The 26,978-nt window shown below is 37.9% G+C and overlaps 1 protein-coding gene across 1 annotated transcript in view; it reads right to left on the reverse strand.

Moving 5' to 3' along the window:
- The window catches only part of col11a1b (collagen, type XI, alpha 1b), an 80,161-nt gene that overhangs the window by 44,508 nt on the left and 8,675 nt on the right, over window positions 1–26,978 (reverse strand). The window contains exons 3-18 of the mRNA XM_026148756.2: window positions 25,159–25,372; window positions 23,340–23,502; window positions 15,356–15,484; window positions 12,122–12,202; window positions 11,629–11,727; window positions 9,513–9,815; window positions 8,328–8,393; window positions 7,463–7,504; window positions 7,040–7,102; window positions 4,642–4,716; window positions 4,183–4,266; window positions 1,779–1,835; window positions 1,271–1,324; window positions 1,134–1,187; window positions 709–762; window positions 549–602 (exon numbers count right to left, since the gene is read on the reverse strand). Of these exons, the coding sequence (XP_026004541.1) occupies window positions 549–602; window positions 709–762; window positions 1,134–1,187; window positions 1,271–1,324; window positions 1,779–1,835; window positions 4,183–4,266; window positions 4,642–4,716; window positions 7,040–7,102; window positions 7,463–7,504; window positions 8,328–8,393; window positions 9,513–9,815; window positions 11,629–11,727; window positions 12,122–12,202; window positions 15,356–15,484; window positions 23,340–23,502; window positions 25,159–25,372 (1,592 nt within the window). The remainder of the gene's footprint in view (window positions 1–548; window positions 603–708; window positions 763–1,133; window positions 1,188–1,270; window positions 1,325–1,778; window positions 1,836–4,182; window positions 4,267–4,641; window positions 4,717–7,039; window positions 7,103–7,462; window positions 7,505–8,327; window positions 8,394–9,512; window positions 9,816–11,628; window positions 11,728–12,121; window positions 12,203–15,355; window positions 15,485–23,339; window positions 23,503–25,158; window positions 25,373–26,978) is intronic.

The raw sequence follows: 26,978 nt of genomic DNA on the forward strand, positions 1-26,978 counted from the left end.
GCAACAAAGCTGCCTTTAATCTACAGTAAGCACGGTTACCACAACTGGCATGGACCTATATGGTTTGCACTATTTATATACTGTTAAGGGATTGGCCTTGTAATTACTTAGTATAGGATAAGACATGAAACCCTGTCTAGAAATACCTCTCTGTGATCTTTGTCCTTTCTTTCTGGGCTCTCCATATAGCCCATGTTACACAAACACTAAAATCAGCAGTCTTCATCTACCACCAGGACCGGTTAAACTCAGCCCAAGTGGTTTTTGAGTTAACCCCATCTTTCATAACTGGGTCAAACGCCCTAATGAGTTCCACTGGTTCAGAAGTTATGTCTGTCAGCACTGGGGTGCACATGACTTGGATGGAGTGGCCGTTAAATGACAAATCAGCACCGATGCGTCGTTCAAGGGCAATAAGTGTTTGGGCCTAAAGATGACTTTGGGACTCTGGGATTTTTATTTTTGGAGTCAGATATAAGTCTTCTGTGATGTCTGTCCTCTGACTTTATGCATTTAACAAGAGACAGATTTGCTCCTTTGATACTTACTCTATGTCCCTTCTCTCCGGGAAGACCAGGGAGACCATCAAAACCTCGATCGCCCTGAAAAGGCACGGCAAGAATTGGTAAGGCGTATCAATCAGTATGACAGGTATCACTTTAAAGACACAGCGAAGCCCAAACAATGCTTCAAACGTAGCCAGTTTACCTTGCCTCCCGCTTCTCCTGGCATTCCTCGTGCACCGTCAGCTCCATTTCGACCCTGGAGAACATGCAGATATCACGTAAAGTTCTACAGAAATCTTATTCGAAAAATATTCAGTTACTGCAGATATTTGCTGAAAATAAACAAAGTGATGATGCTTTAAATTTTTTAACTACTTCATGCTTAAATAAACACAACTTTGAGTTTAAACAGACAATTATTGGGTGCAGCTGAATTATTTGAAATGGAGCCATGCCTGAAACGAAACAGACTTTTCTCTCTGGAAACTGTATGTGCTGTTCATATTTTATTAAATATGAGGAATTTAAACATATTCTTCTATTATAATGCAACATTGTTCTGGAGAAGATTAACCATTAAAAACTTGACAGTATAGAGACCTAAGACCTTAGGGAAAGTACTCTTACCCTTTTTCCTGATTTTCCTGGTGGACCAGTTGGGCCTTGTAGACCTCTGGGTCCCTATGGAAAAGATATATAAATATTTCAATCAAGCAATAACAAAATTAAAGAAAAGATAATATAACAAAGCATTTTCATCCTACCTGTGGCCCAGTATCACCACTGTCACCTTTAAGTCCAGGAGCACCAGGTCCACCCTATTTAGAATGAAAAATAAAAAATACAGATACAAAAACACACACCAAGATTGTTTTAGTGAATGAACACATCTTCAGTGATGCCAGACATTTTGTCATTTCATTATTTCACTGGGAAATCAGTATAATCCCGGTTGGAATGGAAACTAATGTGGATGTAAACACACAAAATGTAACATCTGGATGACAGCACTGGTCGTTTCCAAGACACAACCAAGACATAAAAAAAAAAATCACAAGCAAGTCATTTGCAATCATTTAAAATGGATAAAGATCGATGAAATTAAATCAAAACTGGTGGTAGTGTGTGGGTATGAGTGAGTCGATACATTATTGGCGAGTGTGGAAGGAAGCAATAAAGGATTTAAGGAGAATGGTAGACAATAAGAAGTTCAAATTATTGACTGTATTTCTCAAGCTTAAAATGTGCAAATGTGTGTTAAACAGCACTTACCACAGGCCCAGATCTTCCTGCCATGCCCACTGGCCCTGGAGGACCTCTCATTGTCAGCTGTGGATCAGACAGAAGCAACCTATAAACAGCTTGTCACCAACTGCAGAGGCACTCTTGCATCCACATTTGTCTATTTATCTATCTAGAAGAGCTTGAAGTGCTTTGTTTCAAATATTTATATTGAATCGGCTTTGCATGCAAAAAAAAATACCTGTACTAAAGCGTGAATTTATCTTGGCACCATAACAGTTCTGCAACTGTAGAGGCTAAGCCTACGCTTGAAGCCACTGAGGTGGTCGTTAACGGGGATGACGCGATGTCACTGGTATGCATGAATTAAGTTCACAGTCCAATAAATCCAGCAGTATGTATCTTGTCCTTTTTGGTCTTTATTCCGTATCGACATAGCATAACAGCACAACGGTCACAAACTGTTTGCCTTCTCAATGACACACCTGACGCCGATTACGTGCGTCTACCTTAAATACCTTTACATTACATAATCAAAACAAAAAGGTGACCTCTAGTGACCACATAAGGTATTAACCCAAGAATGGCTCCTACAGCAACTATTAAAGAAAACGCTAATAAGAACTCTTTCTTTTAGCCTCTGTCGAACATGGAACCTTACAGAGTGCAAACTTTACTTTGTTCTTGTTCACGGTTTGCCACTCGGCTCATGGTTGACCACAGCATTGTACTGCCAAAAATGATGTCTGGAGTTTATTTGCAGTGTGACTACTGAATGAAATAAATTGCTAATTTAAAGAATGCTAGCTATACTAGTATGCTATACCAAGACTGAATCATGAAATTTGTTAACTTATGTGTATTTTCAGGAAAACAACTAAATACAGAAGCACTGAAGAGCACTTCACCTTTAACCTTCTCAAGGCAGACGTTGCCGATTTGCAACAGTTAACTCATTCACTGCCATTGACGTCTATAGCCGTCAATTGCAGTGAATGAGTCAATGGGTTTAACTCATTCACTGCCAATGGCTGGCAGTGAATGAGTTAAAAACGAACAACCTGATTACCCCACATACATATTTTATGAGTTTTTTTTTTACTCAGAAGTACCACTGCAGGACTTGGTTGTGCATTAGCAACAAAAAACTTAATTTGAGCCTGAGAGGGTTAAGAATCGGCCCTGAATAATTAAAATTTGTGAAAATAATTCACGCTCAGAACATTCTGGGCCTTTTTGTTTATTTCCTCCATCAGACCAAACCTTTGGCATAATAGACAAATATAGAAAGGTGACAAGTGCTTTCTAGACATTACTAAACTCCAGTGTTGGTAGCCCTCCAACTCCACAGAATGTGTTAATATATAGTATTTGTGCAATACTTAATGAACTCCATGTGTTCAACCTGTTTTTCAACAGTGTTATGGTTGTCTGGATCCCTGAGTGGGTGTGAACATCTGTGCTGGATTTATATACTACCAAACATGACACAGGTCCATATCTTGGAGTTCAGGATTTATGAATAATGATTCCTTCTGGTATTTTTTACTATAATTTCTGTTATTTAATGGTCATTTTCATGGTCTACATGACGTTACTGTATCAGTTCTATGTAACCTACTTCTGTCATCCTTGAAAACGTACCGTTTGCCACAACAGTCAGTGCCCTTCCAGTTGACCCATACATACACCTATAAGCTACTTCGTTCACAATATCAACCAATCAAGGTGTGATTGGAGTGCAGACTTTCACATTTAACAAAATTATTGGACTAACTGTTTAGCTATTACAGCCATTTTTATACATAGTGCCCTATTTTCAGATGCTCAAAAATAACTAAACATAATAAAATTATTATAAATACAAGGATTGTTTTTAATTGTTGAATGAAAATCCTTCATTCAAGTCCAAACTCTAGAATCAGTGAAGCAAGTCAGTAAAGTCTAGACGGCACGGAGATCACTAAATACTTCACCCTTGAGATACTCTGCAACTCTGCTAGGTCTTCACTGCAGCTGCTCCTTGTTTATGGGTCTTTCTGCCTCCAATTCTCTTTTTAGTAACAACGAATGATGCTCTATTGTGCTGAGATCAGGTGACTGACTTAGTAAATGAAAAATATTTCATTTCTTTGCTTAGAGAAACTCTTGGACTGCTTTTGCAGGATACGTTGGGTCATATGTGGTGTGCAGAGGCTTTAGCCCTGTACATTTCAGTATTCATCTTACTACTTCTATCAGCAGTGACATCATCAAAAATCACTACTAGCCAAGAAGCAGTGGCAGCCGCGGCAAAGTTTGCTATAACTTTGTCTCCATCATGTTGGCTAGATGGTGCAGTATGTCACAGATCATAAGCTTTTCCTTTCCTTCTAAATATTTTTTTCAAGTTAATTTTAGTAACTCTGGGCTCATATTTACCAATGATACTCACCCTAGCCTGAGACAGAATGGCTTGAGCCTGAGCTTCCTGGGCTGTAATCACAGGTCCTTTGTGTGCTTCACCACCTGCGCGGAACTGTTAGCCACAAAAGGAAGAAAGCAACATGATTAAAAACAAACTGACTTATGTTGTTTTTACAGTGTGACACGTCCAATGGTCATCCCCGGTGAGTGTGTTCAAATCTGCACTGTGTTCTGGTAAAGCGTCTTACACACACCACAGTCAAATATCTGTCACCTAGCCTTTATGGCCTCAGTCACTGGTTCTACTCCATTGCACTGGCTGACATTTACAAGGTAGGTGATTTGTAACCCAAAGAAAATAAGGCTGCAATCCTTTGGCCTACTGTTGATGCAATGAGGTAAACTTACTAAATGTAGCAAGTTCACAGGCTAGTGCCTGAGATGAAAGGAGTGCAATATGACCAGCTCTGAAAGCAGGAAGACTTACTGGAAGCATCAGAATCGTCCCTGGAGGCCCAGGAACACCATCTGAACCAGGAATACCAGGACGCCCAGGAGAGCCCTGGAGAACCACACGAGAGAGGAGAAATCAACAATCAAGCTAAAGTAACAGAATACCAATTAACTGCAAAACTGTAATTCAAAAGATTTTAATATACAGGAGTCCAGTTAACTAACACCCCCCAAATTATTGAATTCAAATCAGCCAGTGCTTCAGTTAACTTGTAAGCAAGCATGTAACATTGTTATGAATAATTAATATGTGGTTAAGATAAGATATGCAGTACTTTACTTATCCCAAAGTTAATCCCATATCCTGAAGGGGCTGAAGCAAAGTCCAAATAATAATAATAAGAGAAAACTCCTAATAAATAACATCTGCAATAATTACAAGGCAGAAACTAAAGAAATCTCTGTTCACAGTAAACCCCTGTTTATCTCCAACAATCACTTCAAAGCCAAAGTCTTCTTTCTGTATTGTTGTTCTTTATTCTGAAAACAAAAATTGACTAATCCTACTAAGATTAATTCAACCACAACTAAAGTATTTATTTATTATTATCACTGACTTTACCAAGACTAAATATCCACAGTCGTGGCCTTGAGAGGAATAAGGCTCATTAAATTAGAGGGATTTAAAATTTCTTCATTGAATGAAAAATGGAGAGTGTTTTGCTAATTTTAAAGTTCACCCCAAGAGAGAAAGAATATTTGTGGCCAACGGGTAGAATCTGAGGAAATACATAATTTGAAAGGGATAGATTCTTTTAATGCCATTGGCCAAACTGACATTGTTAATTTAAGACTGAGTTTGGTCAGCCTTTAGCTCCATCTCTTTCATATCCACATACTGTCTGCTTCAGCTTAGGCACCAACATGCACACTTCAGCTTTGCATTGTAATACTCCTACCTTGCTATATTCAGATGCCACCGACAAGCATGGAAAGTTATGGTGTAAGCTTGCAAAATCACTACTATTGTCACTACAAATTTGATTAAGATTTGTCAGCATCTGTGCCAAATTTTTCTGTATTGTAAACACAATATGTAAAAAAAAAATATCGGCATAAAAGATAACAGTATGAACAGAAGTGTCAATTTTTTACATATTTTTGATGAAAGAAAAACAAAACAAAGAAATAATCTAAAATAAGATCAAGCCTAAATAGTATCTCCTGCTTCTCAGGAAACCAGCATCGACTTTGCAGTCTAGTCATGCACGACAATCTCAGACTACTTAAATTGATGCCATGTGTTCCCCGTGCTCTGATCTGCATTTTCTCAGTTCCTGTGAATATGCTTCATCCATTACCATTATTGTAAGCATAGTGGCCTCTAGTGTTAATGAAAGTCCTATATGGCTGGGAAAATGTTTCAGTGGAAATTAGGGAGGTGGATCATGAAAAAAATGAGCAGATCAAACGCTGAGTGCAGGCAGATCCTACGCAACGGAAAACCACCAGACTTAAGAAACAAGTCACTTTTAATGCCCCTGTCAATCTTAAGCAAGACCGTTTCTCATGGGGTTGTTAAGGGAGGGGGACAGGACTTCTGGACTAACAAAATATTTTTGATCACTGTTAGTCAATGGAACAAAAGGCCTTTTTGTACTGGCCATACTGACGGAGGCGTGTTGGTGTATTTTTATGTTGACAATTATATGGTTAATCTCTAGTGAGAGAGTAGATGTGCTAAAAGGCAGATGAAAGGGGGGCTGCAGAGCATTCATCACATTTGGAAAAATGCAAGCTGAGCTCCAGCTTTCTGGAGGGGACAGACACTTATTATGTTGCAGCCAATCAATCAAATAAATGAGCCACATGGCTGAGAAAAGAAATGTTTGGGGATAATTTATGCTTCTACATATTTTACAGCCAATTCCTTGCATTTCTCACCAATCCTTAAGCATACCAGGCCTACTTCTCAGAACCTTTCTTTGTTGCTATATTGACAGTTTATGGGCATCTCATTTCCCTGCACCACTCCTCACTAATCCCTCCTACTGCCGCAGTAGCAAGCTGTGTCCAATGGTATTATTCATTCCATGGCACTGAAACTATGCTCCACAGCTTTCCAGTAGAGAAGAACAGAGAAGGATAACAAACACAGGGACATTTTTTATTGTACTGAACCCAATTATCCCGCATGAAGAATTAATGGCTATCTAGAGCTTAGATTACCATATTTTCACAATGTAACATAAATAAAGTAATAAATTTAAATATTTTTATAACAACGTCTCTGTAAATAACTAGTCAAAGGTGCAGATATGTTATCTTTAATTTAACAACAAGTGTATTTTAAGGTTTTATAACAAGGAGAAAACAAAAGCTTTTCAAATACATCTTTAATTAGTTGTACAATTATTGCAACCTTCACTCACCCTCTGACCAGGGTCTCCTGGTGGACCTGGGGAACCTTGCAATCCTGGGTTACCAGTAACACCCTGAAACCAGACGTGGATACACTTAGCATTTTATCCAAGCTACTGCTAACCAGCATTCCCACCACAGTCAGTCTATCCAACGCTTTATATGTATAAGCCAACAAAGACAGAAGCAAAGACACTGGTTTGAAAGACATAAGCCTCAAAATGAAACAGCCTCATACCCCCTTCCTCCCCTTGCATTTCACAGACACAGACATACACACATTCATGCACAAGTACACATTCTGACAGTCTCTCCCAGCTCAAGCTTCACTGGCGATCAGGACTGACGCTCTTTCCATAAAGACATTTTTTCCTTCTTTAGCTGTTCTCCATCTGTGGAAGCCAGACAGGAGTGTGGGAGAACGTGATACTCACTGCTGGGCCAGGGGCTCCTGGGGGTCCTTCTACAAGCATCCCCTGAAAAAGGAAAAAGTGGATGCAGTAGCATTATAGGGCATCCTGTAAGTTGTTGCCCACAGGCAATGGAGAGTGAAGCAAAAAATAGGAGACATGCTTGTTTGATGTTGAGGATCTTACTCATAGCTAAATGACCAGTGCTCTAGTTATCTGATACTTCTAAATGTGTGTGTGTGGTCAAAATACTTGAATGGGAGCCTGTGGTGGTACAAACAGTATGGGAAGAGAGATGTTAACTACTGCTGCTATTTTGGACACTGTTTAGCCTGTTTAAACTGTATAGGTTGAGGGACTTCTTTATGTGACTGTGGTTGTATATACAGCCTATATGTAAATCTCTCCAGAAGGCAAGCTACCCATGGCTGCCACTGCCCTAAGTAAAATCAAACAGCTAAAGTTACTTTGCACTGAAGTAAATTAAGGCACAGACAAGAGTAAATCAAGTCTGAAAGATGTTTGTGATCTGATGAAATTCCTCTAAAACAATTAAAAAAATATGCAAAATAATTTGATTGTGACATATAAATCACTGCGTGCAAGTAACATAGTGAATAGATATGAAAGTAGGCTGAGAATAATTATGAAAATGTGCTACTTGTCTGAAAAATATGTTGGTTAGAATAACAAAGAAAATATAGTGTACCAGACACAGACCAGTGTAGAGTATTAGAGTATTAGGATCTCTACAATTAAATTATTCTTAGCAATATGTTTGTTTCTTAAATATTTTACTCAGTTAGTATGTACCTATTTATTTAACTTGAACCTTTAATGGAAAGGTTTATTCTCAATAAGAGAAAGATGAGAAAGACTTTTCACTTACGGGCTCTATGACAGCAGGTTCGCCCTTCTCTCCTTTTTCTCCCAGGTACCTTTGACCTCCATGCACCTAAAGACATAGGACATACCAGGTGAATTTCTTTACAAAATAGAAACAAAAGCTTGACTTTTTGTTTCTAAAGACAGACCATCAGTGGTTTAAAGAACAAAAATGCAAATTGTGATATCAATGAACAGCAGATGTCTTGCCTGAAGCCTCCTATACTTAAAATAGTGACAAAATTGCCCATAAAAAGTAAAACTTTACCAAAATGATGACTAGTGTCCTGCATATTTTTTCAAGGCAAAAAAAGGTGTTTTTTTCTACTGGAAAAAAAATATCAAATGTCATTTTGCAAAAAGCTATAATTTAGGATATGGTCTGACTACTACTTATTAGTTATCCCAAAAGCCAGGAACTGCCCAAAAAGACCCTACTGAGCATGAATGTAGAGGTCGTTAACTGACACTATCCATACAATGACTTAACATGAGAAGAATTCACAAAGAAACAACCACAGTGTTTCCAAAACCCACAAGATTGTACAGTTCAACCTAAAGAGGAAACCAGTACTTAATGAGAAAGTCATAGAGAAAGGCTGAGACTGTGCAGTGGAAAGCAAAAACTGAGCAGTTAAGACTGAACCTAAGGAGACAGATCCCAAGCCAAGATCCAGACAGAGCCTGTGTCACTTCCTGATACTGAGAATCCTGAGGCAAAGTACAGGGCTGGAAACAAGTAACAATAGACACTAGGTCAGCAATTTCTGTCTGGCTTTATAGTTTGATCTAGACGGATTTAATGAAGAAAAGACATATTTGTAGATTTTGACTGACTACACAGTATGATCTAAAATCAAAATTGGTGTGACAACTAGTGTAAAGCATCTTTGGTAAACATTCAAGGTCACTGAGTTCAAGAGGTCATAGAAGGTCAACATCTGCTTATGTGTAAAAGACAAGGTGTGTGTTTGTGCTCTACTTGTGTATTTAAGTTTTGTCCCTGAGTAGGCAGAACGATCCAAGCTAACATTAGAAACAACAAACACAAAGGGCACCGAGAATACTCCATCAAACAAATGCTATCAACATGTTCTCCATCCTTCCACATTCCTGAACACCACCTCTACCCCCTCCATGCCCGACCCCCATCCCTCTCAGCATGACTCCTAAGCAGTCCAGCACTTACACTGCTCTCTTTGATATCTGTTTCAGCTGGAGCACCAGGGCCAACATGTTCCTCATGTGGTACAGATGTAGGCTTGGCGTTGTAGTCGAATTCATCATAGCTTTCATAATTATATTGCTTCTCTGTAAACTCTTTGTCGCCATATGCATTCAGGTCGTATTCCTTAAACTCATACACGTCAGTCCCTGGATCCACCTTCTCCTGGGTGTCCACTGGGGCAGCAGTTTCCACACCAGTAGTGGGATCTACCCCGACCTGTTCCACACCAGTGATGTAATCATCCACTATTTCCTCTACGTACGCCTGGGATCATTCAAGGCAATGCAAACAGAAGGAACAACAAGGTTTGGTTAGTGAAATGAAACCATGGGACCAATGACAATTATTCATGTGTTTTACAAAGTCAAAACAGTAATAAGCACTCTGTTTGAGCAAAAGTACTATATGGCAACTAATTTTCTAGTTAGTTCTACACACATGTCTAATTTGGTACAGCTAAATGTACAAATCCACATGTGTATTGTTAGTAAGCAATGTTACTAAGATTAACATCTGTAATCACATCAATATACCAATATTTTACATTATATATCATCAATATAGCAATTATTTATTCCTTGCAAAACAGCTGGAGTAATTTCAAACTGATATATTTTTTTTAAAAACCAATCACATAGGCACAATATGATTCAAACTAAAAGCTGAAACAACAAAACAACAAAACAAAAAAGGGGGTAATTTAGACAACAAAAACAATAATTTAATCCAATTAATAATAATAATAATAATGCAAATGCGTATATACAAATATTTTGAAGAACTTTGATCCGATGAAGAATAACTCAGGACTAAAACAGTAAAAAGTAATGTAAGCGCAGAAACTGAAGCACTGCACTGATGTCAGTCACAGTCAAACACAATGGGAAAATATCCAAGCATCTCATAAGCACAGGAGTTTCCACCAATACGCTTTTGTACTTTAGCATTGTCTGTCGACTACACCGCTGTCCTCAGTATTTAGGCATGCATTCCTACAAAATATTTTTTTTCCCTCGGATACTCCACCATCCCATCATTTTAAATTAACCTGAGTCCTGAGCTAATTGAAGCTGCATTGTCTATCTTAAGGTACACACAAAGCAATCAGCGATCATTTGGCTGCCAGAGAACAGTATCATATTGTTTTGGTTGAACCCCCAAATGTTCCTCATTATCTTGTGTTTTGTGTGATGGTTTAGCACAAATTAAAACAGGATCTGCCAAATTCAGACTATGGAAGAAATATAGGGGATGTGCCTGTGTAGTGATTTTCCATTGGTTACAGTTCATTAAATGACAAACTTTTCCTGCTTTTGTCTTTATTCAAACTCTGTTTGATGGAGGCTGTTTCTCATGGAAATCAAGTAGTGGAGTAGGCTGTTTGATGTTAATGATGCCGTGTTGGATTGTGACCTCCAAAGATGATCATAAAAATCTGTCTTGTTGCCAGTGATGCCTTACGGTTTTACTAGCATTTCATTTTAAACCCATTTACCAGGAATTGAAACAAAACTGGAATCCAGATGTTAAATTTCAAATCAATGACACACAGATAATTTTCTACATTCAGAGGAAGTTTATCCTGCAGGGCTTATTTTAACAAACACTTTCATGGTTATGAAATTGATCTAATTTAATAAAACCAAAATTTAAGGTAACACTAAATTTAATATCCTAATGAGATTATCAACCAACCACTAATTATGTACAGTCACAAACAAGTTTACGTAGAAATCTGTGATAGTTCCCAGAAGTTTCTAATAGCTCTTCACCACAATCTATGGTAATCTTTCCAAGGTTCCTCGTTAAAACCTGCTGATTGCTCTTAAAAGCAAAAAGTACAGCACAATAAACATTTTGCATAACTAGCATCATATTGTGTGGAATGACCATATTTGACATGTGTGTATCCAGAAATAACTTTCACTGTGCCTGTACCTCCTGATGGTGATCAAACATGGTTATAGAATTAAAGTAATTTTATAAGATATAGACCTCAGGACATTTTCCCATAGCTTAGTTATCAAACATTTTTAAAATCTCAGGGTTTTAAAAATAAGCAGTTTTAAAAAGTTACCTCGCCTTGTCCTGCAGTATCAGTGGGATTCTCAGGTTGACTTCCATCCACTACGGTGTAGTCATACTCACCTGTATAATAGTCTCCACCCACATTTGTCTGAAATTGGAGCAAGAACAACACAGGGAAGGTTTGTAACGGGTAAAATACAGTAATTATCACCAATCTTGGTGATGTAGATGTCTTCATCTGCCTCTAGCACACCCTTTCTCAAACAAAGAAACACAAAGAGAGCTAATTTTATAATTATGATTGTAATAGACATGTGAAAATTATTGCTACAGAATTAAGTATATCCAGAATATGTATCATAATGAGCAATAAAAGCAACTAACAATTGCTCCAATAAAAGAAATGTAGCCAAGAAATACAACCAACAGAGACAGAGAGGGCAAAAATGAGACGATGAAAAACTAAAAATAAGGGAAAAAAGGAAACCATACATATATGTCGTTCTTGGTGACACCCATAATAACTGCTTGTCAAGTTTTACCTGAGTTTTGGCTGCTTCAGTAGGGGAAGGGTCAGTGGTTATCTCTCCCTCACTGTAGTCATAGACATCATAGTTAGGGTACTGTTAAAAAAAAAAAAAAAAGGAAAAAGAAGAGGCATCCACAATCAATTAGTTGGTGCGATCATGTAAATAAAGCAGCACGATGTCTTCATTTACAGACAATGTACTTCATTTACATGGCAAGTAAGCGTTCATGCTTCTCAAAACTGGTTAAAATCCAAACTTAAACCACACAAAACATTAAATATATAGCTTCTTGCTATTTTAAAAATAGCAATGGCTGGTTGATGTTAGGGGAGATTTTACATCCATATGAGGAAATGAAATCCTTTAGCACATGGATGAATGGAACATTCCTTTATCCTTCCCCTTCCTCTGAGAGACCCTCCTGAACATAAGCAAGCAAACAACAATTAAAATTCCTGTTTGCTGCTGACAGGAGGTTAATAGGTTAATGCAATGCCAGTGAAAATGTATCTGCTTCTGCCGCTTAATTTGAATGCCAACAATTGCTGGCGGCTTTCATTAGTGGCTCTTTAAAAGACAAAACTCAAGCTGTACAGAATCACCGCAAGACGGTAAATTATGGGGAGCATACAGGATAGAGCAGCAGGGGATAAAACCATTGTTCCTCTATTTTAAAACCTGACTCCTATAAAAAGAAAAACACTCACACACCCACTGGGGTATTGGAATAGTCATCGTGAAAACAATGCATTTATCTGAACAATGTGTGCTCATCAACTTCAGATGGTGATAATGGTGATGTGTGCATTATGTTGCTGTTTATATACATTTTAAACATTAATTCAACCTGCCCTGACCTGAACCTGAGGAAATATCATAATATACACTCTGCAAGACTGAGTCAAATTTATCTTATTCTCCTTAAGATGAGGTAGAGGAGCAGATGAGCGCCACTCTTAAAGCTTGTCATTAAATATCAAGCTGCAGCCTGGAGAAAATTGCCTTAGCTTAGGAGAAACACTCAAGGAACAAGGAAACATTTTTATCTTGGCTGACTTAAGACAAATCAATAAATCATATGGTCTAAATTATCTTTAAAATGTATTATGCTCATCATCTTTTGGCTTTAACTTCATATTTACAGTAAAAAGAGCAGACTTCTATCTACTTCTAGCTTCTTCTCATCTAACCCTAGACCAAAGAAAGCAGATGTGTATTATATGTTTAAATACTTAAAATCACCATTTAATGGGCATTTATTGTGATACTGCCCATAACCAACAAAGTGTTATGCAAATGAGTCACTGTAGTCCTTTAAAAGAAAAAAAAAGAAAACTTTTAGTTGTCCTAACACTGTCAAAACAGAGGCAAAGTAGATTAAGTTACCAGACCAGCCCCTAATGCTACACTCTATGCGCAGGAATAAATATTAGTCCCTGGACAACTGCTAAGCTCATAAAAACAATAAAAGAGCCACGGCCTGCTGCAAGGCTGGCCTGGCGTCCGTTCAGCGGCCCAGAGAGGGAGAGGTCACAGAAGAGAGAAGTTCTGGCCAGACTGACTGAAATGGCAGAGAGCGAGAGAGAGAGAGCGAGAGAGAGAGAGAGAGAGAGAGAGAGGGGGGGGGGGGGGGGGGGGACAGGGTTAGATGGAAATAGGGAGGGAGAGAAAGAGAGGGAGAGATAGAGAATGAAGAAATAATTTATAAAGATTTATGGTGTTGAAGTGCTTGGCTGAGCTGAAGGCCTTCACCACAGGCATGGATGAAAGACGTAAATACTAAGGGGTGCTTATAAAAAAAGAGCACTCCCCCCAGCTTCCTTCTCCATCACTCCGCTTGCTCTTTTAACCAAGCTGGTAACATGTGGTTCATGACCACTTGCTTCAGGACAAAATCATTTCACCTAACAAAGGTAAATGTAACAGTTTGGGCTAAAAGATCACAAAAATATCCTTTTCAACAGTGATTTGTCATTTTCAGGAAATGTTTTTCAGTTGTGCATGAGTACATAACTTTTTTTAAAATACTGATCTGGAATGAAGGAAGAACATTCTTGTTATAAGTGTACAGAAACCAACAATGAATAAACCAGATTTACAAGGTTTTTAAAGCCAAAACATTCCCTGCTGTCTATTTGAATTGACAAGCTCCTTGTGTTGCTGCCGAGAACTAACCTGATGATGAAGCAACATTTTCCAAGACCCATACCCACTCTACAGCCAATATTTCTGAATAGAGAACCAGCTCCTGATTTTTTTTTCTTAAAAACCAAGAATCTAAAGTCGACTTTTCCAGGTACTGGAAGTCTAGCTGGGGAAGGGATAGCTTAAATTTCCCTGGGAGTTTGGGCAGAGCCTGCAGAACTCGTTAGTGATATAAATCACGGGGCCACTCCAAAGTGGGCTCAGACTTTGTGGCAGAGAAAAAAGAAAGGTTTCCAGTGTGAGCTCATCAGTTATTTAGTGAAATACTGAAGGAAAATGTCAGCCGGCAGAACAGCTTGAACTAGCAAAATAACAAAAAAATGAAGATGGAAAAAAAAGAAGTCCTGACACAAAGCACTGTATTTCAATTAAGAAATATGGCTAAAGAAACAACAAGTGGTATTTGGGAGCCAGTGGTAATAAAACTTGCATTTCAAACTAAACCATGTATTTTGATATGTCAGCATGTTTCCACTAGTAAAACACAAAGTGGAGAAAATGACAGATTTAGAGTTGACACAGAAACCCGTGCACGTACGTTCTTATTCATGGAGGACTGTTTGTAAAAAGTTTCCACACAAATTGCTGAAATTATTATTATTATTATTATTTTTGGTTTATTTCTCAGAGACTGAAACTGAGCTACATTAAACCAGGGCAAGTATACAAAACTGCACAGACACCTGGTATGTAATTACACCTTACACCCAGCCTTTCAATTCTTCCCATTTTACAAATTTAAATGTCATTTATCCCAGTCTCCTTTTTTGTCCTTTTAACTCATCTTTGACTCTCTTATTAAAAACATCAAAGAATAAAACCCTGTTTCTAAATTCCTGCTACTACTAACATATTTCCTCCCTTCCTGTTTCCTTAATTCTTTCGCTTACCACAAATATTTCTCTCTGCCTGCCTCTTCTCTATAAAATCCTCCCTACTTCCCCCTCCTCTCTCCCAGCTTTCTTTTTCTTTTTTGCTTCAGTTAAGCAGGAGATAGTGCTCCCACCTGATCTCTGTTTCTAAAGCTACCCCAGTACTGACCTCATACTCAGGTTCCTGAGCCTGTGGGGTGTCTTGATGGTTGGGGGTTTCACAGTCGGGGCTGTAGTGTTCACAGTAGTCATAGGCTGCCCTGGGGTCTGCCACTATCAGCAGCTGCTGGATGTCACCCTGGAAATGGAGGAGAAGAAGACTTTCAGCGAAAGACAAGTCAACAAAGTTTTAAGATGACAGAGTCACGAATTAGGATGCACGTTTCCCTGCTGCAAATTCAATTACCAGACTTTTTTTTTATTCTGCGTATCCCTCAACATAAACGTTCTGTTGATTGTTAATTCACAATACTATATGAGTTGGTCAGTAGTGCTATTTAGTTCAGTGTAGTTTCTGCGAAAGCAGCTTTTTTCTAGTTTGGTTTGGCAAATAGCTCCAATACCAGGAAGCCTCAGACACTGCTGAGTAGAAGCTAGTCAGGGGCATGAAAAAGAGCTGAACAGACCACTTCCCATCTGCAGCTGGAAACAAAAAGCTTAGCACAGTAGCCTAATCTATCTTCATTTAATCCAGAATCCAGCCCACTAAGTTTAACTGTATTGTCCAGGTCTCTAAACAGCACAGAAGAGAATTTAAATAAATTAATGTTCCATGGGGTTTGCATTTAAGATTTTGCTTTTCACATTTCCCATTGCAGGATTACATCTTGGACCTTTTCAATCAATAATCCCTTTTCTTTCAGTCATTTGTTTTTGTCAATCACATAAAGCTTATTGAAAAAAAGGAAAGAAAAACAAATTTAATGTCAAATCTTTCAGAGAGTCTTCTTTGCAGACACCACTAACGTTTCTTTCTCTTGTCTTTTTTTCCCCACAATTACAAATAGAAACCAAATGTTAACGCCCATGTAGCATACACCTATTTCTTCAGCTTTACACCAGCACAGTGATAATAAAATGTGACAATAAAACAACAAGGCAGATGTTGTGCAGTACCAGAGGCAGTAGTCTCTTGACTATTAATTAAGGCTTTAGGGGAGTCTGTAAGCTTTTAAAAAGAGCTATTGTACAGTTCCCCCCCAACTCAGCCGTGAGGGACGGCAAGTCCCCTTACACAGCAGATAAATAACCAAGGCCTGTACTTATCTAAGGCTGTCTGTTTTTCATGAGCTTTTGGAAAAGGAAATTAGATCCCCGCTCCCAACTGTTTCATCAGCCAAAGGCTCTTTTTCCATGATCGTCTCCGAAGGAATTTCTAAACCAGGAACTGCTTTACTACTGATATGAAGCATTCTATCTATACCCATCTACCATATGGGCACCTCAGCTGACTTTTTCAGAATCCACATGGACTAAGAAATTCAGTGGACAAACAAACAAGGAACATAACCTGAGTGCTGCATGAAGGTGAAGAGAGGCCACAAACAGGGTGGCCCCTAAAGAGGAAGCACATACATGCACATTGCATTAAATTACAAGAGGCAACATCTGTATAAGCTTAGATCTCTGGAACACATTAGAGACTAACCGCCCTGTGCTCCCATCATATGTGACCAGTATATTTCAACAGCCTATTAAACAACCAAAACAACAACAACTAACATACGTAAATAAATTTGACATATGGCTTAATGAAAGGATGTTAATGGCATATGTGCCATTTATTCTACAATTATCATAATTATGTTTGCCTATGACTCATTTGAAAATCCATCTTTCCATATGCATACATAGATTTTCCATGTAAAGACTATAACCTGTCTAGAGAAAGAAGGTGCTGGTGGTAAATGTTGGTAAAGCAATAGGAAAGAAAGAGATTACCTGCACCTGCTGTAACACTGACTGAAAGGAACAACAAAAGCTACAATGACAAGTCCCCCCTCAAACTAATACTCTAGCTGCTTGCTTGTTCTTTTTATAATTTACTACAAATGTATCCAAACTCAATGGTAGAAGATAGAACCGTTAATAACACAGACATACTGATTTTAGCAGAACTTCTTTCTGTTTCCTCTTTCTTCTATGAGTAGACAGTAACTTTTCAATTTCATGCTTTTCCAGTTCCTTCACTTAAGCATAGTTTGGCACTGGACAAGGCAACAATATATTTACTATAACAAGAAAATATGCACGAGTCCAAAAATGTCACCCAGGGATTTTCAAAAGACCACACACACACTTGGCCCATTTATGAAGCCTGACAGTGATTCAGTCACCCCCAAATTCCACAATCAGCTTCTCATTCCTTGCCCTCCTGCTCTACCCCACCCTGGATTTATTCCTTGTCTTCATCTTGGTGCATTTGTTGATGTTAGTGTCTGTATTGCATTGCACAGCTCTCTGGCATTTTTTAGTTCTTCCTCAGAGTTATAGGAATGATCCACAGCAATGGTGTGGATCTCCTCAGAGTTGGCATGGACATAATGGGATGAATCATCTGTCTAAGCCACACTAGAATAAATCAATGAATGGATCCGCGGACAATGTGCATGTGTGTAAAACAACAGCCTCGACACATGTTAACTGTCATCTCCTGCTTTCACAGCAAACTTTAACCAAAGAGCAGGACATAAAAAGGATGAGCCACTAATCAAAGAAAAGCTCTGCAAATTTATCTTTAATGCACAGGAAAACCATTTAATTCACTAAATATTTACACAAGAGTAAGGAAAATAAATGTGGGCTGTTTTGTTTCTTAAATGTGCACATTTCACATTTGATTATAAGCAAAGAGGGATAAAACAGAAGACAGACACTCTTAGATGTCCTTGGGTCTATGACCAGGGAATTCTAACATCTGCTGCAAGTAGTCGCCCTTGCTAACAAGGAAAAAGAACTGCACATGGAAAATTACATGCAGGCGGACGGTTTGTTTCTTATCTATAAAACCCATCCTTACTTTTTTTTGTTATGAAATATTTACTTTTCCTAGAAATGTTAGCCCTTAAAACTGACTTTCTTTGCTATGCAGATGACACCCACCTATATTTCCCCATAAAGTTTGGTGCTACAGATACATCTTGAATTATCTCCTGCTAAAGATTGGCCTCTTTCCAGTCCCTTTTAAACCTCAGATTTATTGTATGGGTTTGTATCAATTAGTTGTAATATTAGCTGCATTATTTAAAATGTTTTTAATCAGTGTGCCCCTTTTATGTTGCCTCAGAAATCTTTTTTGTTTTTAATTGTTTATGTTAATGCTTTACCCTGCTTTGAAGTTTTAAACTGTTACTCTTTTGTATAATATCTTGTCTTTTTTCATAAAGCACGTTGTTTTTAACACAGGTATGGTGTTGATTGTGATGATATTTGATAATTAGCACACATTTCTTCATCCATAAGTCTCAACATTCATTATTTATTTAATTTCATTGTGCATCCTTTTAGACATTATTCATTCTCATTTCACATATATTTTTAAGACTGTGAAGACTTTTACTCTTAACCGTAATACTGCCTTGATTTTTGTTCCTGCAGACTGTGTATATCTGCAATTGGTTAAATAAAATGACATTGAGTCAGGCTGTGCAGGATATTAAATTCAAGGTGGATGTCCACAGTTTCTAAGAGAAATCTGTTTGTATTTAAAGTATTTAAAAATATGAAAACTAGAATGAACTGCAATCCTAAAACATAGACTTAATTCAACTTAATTTATGAGTTATTGCCAGAGAAAAAGACCTGTCCTATAAAGATGTGAATGTAGTGTGATGTAGTCTGGTATCTGTTCTGATTAGTCAATATAACGACAGGTTATTTTTCTTTGTCTTTGGGATTGAGAATGACTGACCAAGAAAACGGAATTTGCCACCATATGCTCAATCACTTACACAAAAAGACTTGACCTTGTAAGCGTGCTAAGACATGATCCATAGTTTCCTCTATGACAGCAACTAAGTAGGTAAATATGGCACTAAATGTTACTGCCTGTGGACAGGTATACCAGGTAGTTTTAACTTGTGGAGGGAAAATTAATACACAGAGAACACATAGTTATGAAAACACTATGTAAGCTAACAGCTAGCCTTACTAACATAAAATTTGGGGTGCTCCAAATATTTCACTGAGCCAATAAAACTTTTCACTGGAATTACTTTGTAGAATAAAATAAATAAAACTTCAATAAAACAGCAGGTGAACCTCTGAGGGCACCATGTCCATCGTGCATAGGTGTTATTGCAGATGTTTTAGCTTTTTAAATTAAAAAAAGCATTTTAAATAGACACTGCATATAATTATTTTATTTTTTTCTCACAGTAATTCACTCGAGTATTTTCTTTACTTAACTTCTCACACATACCTCTGAACAAGCTTGGCATACTGATCATATGCAATGCCTATTTTTCCAAACTCTGGGGAGGGAATACATCTTGAAAGAGCCAATACACAAATGGAATTTCAAAACTGTACAAGTACAACAATTAACCAAGTAGCACAAAGGAGGAAAAGTGTATAATACTCTCCAGATTTCTTACAGTATTTCATCAAATGCAGCCACTGTGGTCAGCGCAGGGATAACGTTTCTTCTCAAGCACTGGGGGCATACAAATGTCTTGCACCCTTCAAATATGAAAACATTTGGCCTGCCAGTAGCTCACAAAACTGTTGAACTATTTGAACCATCTGTTTGCCTGTCTGCCCACACTTTCCTCACTTCTTTCTCTGTCACTTTTTCCTTGATCTGCTCTTTTCTATCAGGCAGTTCTTTTTTATTACTTTGCTCAAAATACAAAGGTAACAAATGGTGGGACTGAACTATATGCAATTATATATGTAACTAGGGCTAATTTATAGGGAAAATGCTACAGAACAAAAATGTTCTCATTTACAAATCACAGTGAACAAAAAACATAAGCAGTGACTGATGACATTCTCATCAACCTTGACATTAAATATGAACATTCCTATTACACAATCTTTACCAAAACATTTTGTGACAGATATTAGAGGGTGAAAATGACTGAGGCAGATGAGAAACACTCACAGCGCTCAACTTCTCTCAAGCCAATCATAAACAATGATTCACTTTAAGGCTAAGAGCACATCAGACTCTTGTTATATTCCCCTGCCAAGGACTGTCCTGCTTGAGGGACAGTGTTTTGGAATGAAACACTGTCCCTGTGCAGCAATGACAGACACATACACAAACCATCTCCGCCTCTCTCTCTCCGACATACACACATGGACGCTCACACTTTTTCGCACAAAACAACACAAACGTAAACACAGAGACAGACATCTGGCACAAACAAAGAATCCTTTAAAGTCTGAAAAGTCGATTTGCGTAAAAACAAGAAGAGGAGATGATTTTACTTTGAATATCTTGTGGCTTTTATTTCAAAGAAGAAAGAGGGGGGGAAAGGCATTTGGAGACCCGGTCAGTGAGCATATCTCTTAAACAGCTGTGCAATCCTAGCCAAGACTAAGCACACACTGATCATATTTTCCCCTAGCGTTCACTCTTCGGTGCGCTTCCAGCTTTGACACCTGCTTATGCAATCTACTGCAGTAAGGTAACCTACTCACAGCAACTGGAATGAGAAAGCATCATAGTGTAATTACACATAAACACAAGCTTTTTTTGCTCACCAGCCACAATTAGTATTTTAGATTGAAGAAGACTGTTCAGTCTAAGAAGATTGTTTCTTAGAATTGCACATTATCAAATCTGTTAACCTATCTGAAGGTTTGCTGCAGGTAAACTAAGTAAACTAAGTCTATGGTGTCCACTTTTTGTGAGTGTGAGACCAAAACGTGGACACCATAGCTTAATAGAACTTTAAATAAATGGAAACAAATTACATTCTGTTTCTTTATGAACAAATGATCTATTTAAAACACGTGGAGCAACTTCGAGAAAGTTAATTAATGAATTTATCTATATCTGAAGCTTTAGAGGATTTGGTAGGCATCCTTTAAAACTTCAAAGCAAGTCAGGCGTAACTCTTACTCCCAGCCGTCACGCTACACTAAGGTGAATGATTCATAGCTCTGTATTCAGTATACAGGCATGAATGTTATCAGGCACCTCTTAGACTGAAAGCATTTTTTAAAAAACACAATGTCTTCTCCACCAGCTATGTAATCAAGTCAGATAGAAATCCAACTGAAATGAATTCAACATTTTAGAGTGAAAACATCATTTTTGGTGTACCTCCACAAATTTTTAACATGAGTACATTTTATATATAAAAGACTATGAAAGAACTGGTCTGCTGATTGCAAAGCTGTTTCAAATTTTCACAATACATTTATCGAGATAGTCCGGAAAGTTTCCGCAGCCTACAAGGTATTCTGTGATATGCCTATAACAGCTGTAAATTTACAAAGAATCCCAATGCATAACTTAATGAGCAAACTCTAAACATAGCACATGGCTTTCATATACTTTCAAACACGCTTTTATCTATAAGAATATGCTAACAAACAACTTTGTGGCCAGTAAGAATTTTTTCCAAAAACAGTGCAGCTTGCCCACAAGTAGCAATTTTAAAATCAACACGTCTTGTGTTATTACACTTGAAGTGGAAATAATTACAGCTTAAGATACAATTCTAGCTGGAGCTTACTGTGTGATGCACTGATCAAAAACACCTTGCAAATCATAAAAAACGTCTTGGAACACAAGGAATCATTTTCTTCTTTCTAGGTCTTACAAAGAGCGCATCCTACATTGCTCTGTAATTTAATATCATTTAGCTTATTGTATTTTGAAACAAAGAACACTCACGCAAGCCAAATGAGAACTATTAAATCAGACTTATAAACAGAAAAGAATGACTGTGGTAAGTTTTCACTTTATCCCCTTTAATCTTATTCACCTTAATTATATTAACCAGAAATCACTTTGGAATTCATTCATTCATTATGACCTAAAACTAATTTATTTCATTATAGTTAATGACATATGCATAAAAATAAAGCTGTAAATCGACATGGGGAAAAAAACATATAAGTGAAGAGAAGCAACATCACAATTTCAAGTGGTTTCACTGTGGAAAGGCATCTCTGACCTAGAAGCAAACTTTTTGCTGACTGCCGAACTTAGCAAGCATTCTACATTCAGCTAGCCTCCAAGCAAGCCTAATGTGTTTCATGCCATCATTTATTTCACATCTGCTGCTGAGCACAAAGTTACCAGTTCCCAGAACCATTTTATCACTGTCCTCTTAATTTTGATTCTGCTTCTCACAGTTACTGATCAATTGTGACACAATTAATTCATAAAAAAACATAATATAGTTTAGGCAGTCGACATCGAACAGACCCCTTTATTTCCTTTGTAGTTAAATATCCAAATTAGTGCTGAGAGAAAAAAAAAACACATTGAGTAGCACACTGTGCAAGTAGCCTTCATAATAACATTGCCTATGGCTCTTGCCAAGTATACAAAGCCAATATTGTTGTTCTGGCCAATAAAATTCCCTATTATATATATGCACACAGAATGAAAGGCAAATAAAATGTCTGGCCTTAAAGCTTTTGGACTCTAAGTATTACAAACTACAATTGTCACAGTGTTAAATGGAAATCATTGAGAATAATACTCACAATGTGCGTGCAATTAAGCTTAAACAGAAAAGAGAAATTGTTGGCATCTAGGTCAGTTTTCTGTAATAGTTTCAAGGCTTAATGAATGCAATCTATTGGTGAATGTCTGCATTACACATATGTAAGACATTCCTATTGCAATTATGTGTAAGCAGGTTTTTACCTGTATAGCACTGAATCTTTGCAAACTTTGTACACCCATAACTCCATAAAAATGATCATACTCTAAAAAAAACTGTATTCAAGTCTTCTGCCCAGATGCAGCCTAGGAAAGCAATAAAGCAACAATATGACTGCAACAGGCTTGCAGCTATTCACACACCACATGGTATAAGTTTCTCTTGTCTTATCACCTAGCTTGCTGTAAAACAAATTAGTCCCAAATTTGACAACGGTCTTTAAAATAATTTCACAACATAAACACCACCAACCACACAGAGAAAATACTTCAGGTGAGAAGATATTCAATATGGCCGTCATACCTCAAAGACCTCTTCATCTAGGATTCGGGTGCCAAAGACTGTGATGCCCTCTGTGCTGATAATGGCATGGTCACTTCTGGCGAGTGGTCTTGTCACCTTTTTCTTACAGTCCACAATGATGGTAACGCTCTTCTTCTCCACACTGATAGCTACACGATGCCATCTGTTTAACAAAGAAGGACATCAGAAATACAACAATGACCCTCTGAGTTTTAGGAAAACTGCTTCAGTCCACGGCTAAGGGAATAGTTAACATTTAGTTTAGGAAGTGGAAACGCTTACCAGTATTTGCTATCACATCTGGAGTTGGATATGAAGCTCTATATGATTATACTGGTAAATACAGTCACAGGACTTATTAGCTAGATCAAGCTAGTACTGGTTTAGACCTCCGTTTGCCTTCAAAACTGCCTTAATTCTTTTGAGGCACAAATTTGACAAGGTACTGAAAACAGAGATTTTGGTCCATATTGCTAGGACAGCATCCATCATATGTATCTCACATTTCACTACATCCCAAACATGCTCTATCGGACTAAGATCTTTAGGTCAGTACAGTGAACTTATTCACTTGTTCAAGAAATCATTTGAGATTATTTGAACTTTGTGATGTGACACACTATCCTGCTAGAAGCAGCCATCGGAAGATGCATACACATTGATCATAAAGGGATACTCATGGTCAGCAACAACACTTGTAAATGATGCTGCTGCTTCCAATCAGATCAAAGGCCATTCTCTGTAAACCCTATAGATTATTGTATATAGGGAAATACCACTAGATCAACAGTTGCTAAAATATTCAAACCAGCCCACCTGGTACCTACAACCACACTCAAAGTCACTTAAATTGCCTTTTTTCTCCATTCTTATGCTTATTTTAAACTTCAACAGCTTATCAGGATTAGCTGAAGTTCAAAAGCAGTTGAGCTGGTCCACTGAACAAAGTGGCCAATGAGCGTATGTAGCTTAGCTTAACTTAGTCTAATGTGTAGAAGGATAAAACAGCTAGCCTGGCATCAATGTACCAGCTTGCACTGGCACAGTGCTATTTGCCCTGTGGCATCTGGAGAGCTATGCATAAATTTCCAAGAAGTACATGCAAAAGTTGTTTTTTTGTTAACTATGAAAGTATTCTTCAGTTTTTGCCAGAAGAGCATGTGAGTATTTTCAAACTAGTTGGACTAGTCCTATGAATGGATCCACATTGATTGAGCTGTATATTTTCACTATTTATCACCAACAAAGAACAACTCATGAAATCGCTGCAAGGCATTTCTGTTGGCATTTATATGAAAGATTGCTGGCAACTTTTAACAATGATTTGTTTCAGCTTCATTGGACAGCTATGAGAATCCTGTCCTTTACTGCATATCAGTGTATAGCAGTGTAGCTGTAAATAATTTAGAAAGGCTGTCATTAAATTGTTGCCAGCAATTTATTTGCCATTACTGTCTGAGTTGTTCCATATGGTGTTAATGACTGAACAACATATGATGATAATAAATGTGCAGAGCTGCGTGTCAGTTTACCAGGCTGGAAGAGTTAAGTATGCACTGAGTGCCTGAGAAAATACTAACAGAGCGGTTCTGCTTAGCACAAAATATAACCTGAATCTTTTAAAATAGAAAAAATTACCCTAAATGTACTGCTTGTGAGCTAACCTCACAATTTCCATAACAAACAAACTCCAGATTTTGAGATATTGCTGAGATAATGGGATAACTGCACGTGGCATAGAAAATGTACTATTTAGGGGACACAAAAGTCTTTCATCTACATTTTCTCTTCTAGTGTGTTAAAGCGCTCCGTCACTTACTTGCCATCAGAAAGTTTGACGGAACGGAACAAAGGGTACTCGTCTGGGACAGGCTTGCCATGCTGGTCCTCATATTGGAAGATAGGGGAACGGCCCACCTCTACTCCAAGCTGCTGCACGCCTTGCTGGTTGTACACAGAAAGCAGGAAGGACTGGAGGCCAGCCTTGGGCTTGATGGTAAACACTATAGAGAAATCCTCTGGGAATACCCCCCCTAAAGGTGGAACACGTAAGAGAAATATTGGGCTGTCACATTAGTAAAGATGAATATAGAGTTTATATAGTCCTAAAATTGCTGAAATGAACATGTTTTACACCAATATTCTGATTAAGAGCAATGTAACGATAAAACAGCAGACATGAAAGCTACATAGCAGAACCAAGATAGATTTAATAGTTTGATAAAAAATATCTCTTATGGGAACTTTATTATTTCATTTGTTTGGTGTTTATCAACACTTCTTTTTGCCATCTCACTGTGTACAATGATATAATGAACATAAACAGAAGGACATGATAAATTAACAAACATGTCAGCGTTTTTACTTGCTCACGGGCACAGAGTGTGTATTTTGCTTGTAATAATTAAAAACTTTCAAACTGTCCTCCCTTAAGAAGCATTTGTGCTACTGGAGACTTCCTTTTACCTTGTGCCCTGTCTTACAAACCTTCTTCTGATGTTATAACTAGGGCAATTGTATTGTAATTAGTAGAGAGAACTGCTTTTGCTCCAACTTTCTCTCCTCAGATTAACCCACAAAGTCTAGACTACTGGACGCGAGTCCGTTTTACTGGGGAAGTTAAACGAAACCTTGGCATGTCCTGAAAGGCCTTGGTAGTGGTGATGCAGCCGTATTAACTTTATAAGGGCTATAAATACAGCAACTCAAACAAATGTCATATTTTTGTGAACATAATAGTTTGGTTCAATGAAAAAATAACTAATACTAGCCAAATAAAAGTCCAATTATTCTGACTGAGGACATTTTGACACTTTACTTCATGACACCTCCAACACCTCACCTCTCAGGCTCACTTATATTACTCAAGTTTCCATTAGTGAACATGAGCATGCTGTCCAGTTAAGCCAAAAATTACACAGGCTTATTTTCTAATTCCTTCAATTACTGCATTTTAGTCTTTCTTTTTGCTCTTTGAAATGTAGCCAGATTCAAAAAGAGTAACACACACTGCACTGACTGGGACATTTCATTTCACAGCAATGAATCCTTAATAAATTTCTCTCACTTTGCTGGAAGTCCATTTTGAGTAAGTAAGCAACTGGGGACCATTTCTAAACTTTGCCCTAGTAGTAAATGAATAACAGGCCGCAAAGGGAGGCATGATTTGTTTGAGCAGCCATGCAAGCAGCAGTGGTATATTATAATTTGGGGGACTAGAAAGAGATCTCATATTTTTTTTCCAGATTAGCTTCTCCTCACTGCCTCCCTGTTAAAACCAGAGGTCTCAGTGTGCAGCTCTACTTGTGGTTCCTCAAGCTTGCAAAAGGTAGATTGGGAGGCAGATGCTTCAACATATGGTTCTCCTGCACCAAGCTTCCAGTTTGGGTTTGAAAAACAGACTTCCTTTCTACTTCTGAAAGTCAGTTTAAATTTTGCTTTTTGATAAAGGATATAGTTAGGTCTAAATCAGGTGAACGATCCCTTCATTGAAGATACTCTATTGTGGAAACAGACACTGTGGCCCTAGCCCAGATTCATTCCTATCTGACTCCTTTCACTTCCCTGTGACAGGGTGTAGGTTGGTGCATTGTAAAGTCTCTTTGAACAAGTCCACATGGTTACAAAAAGTGGCAGGCA

This window comes from Astatotilapia calliptera, chromosome 18 (genome assembly GCF_964374335.1).
Source record: "Astatotilapia calliptera chromosome 18, fAstCal68.1, whole genome shotgun sequence".
Lineage (NCBI taxonomy): Eukaryota > Metazoa > Chordata > Actinopteri > Cichliformes > Cichlidae > Astatotilapia > Astatotilapia calliptera.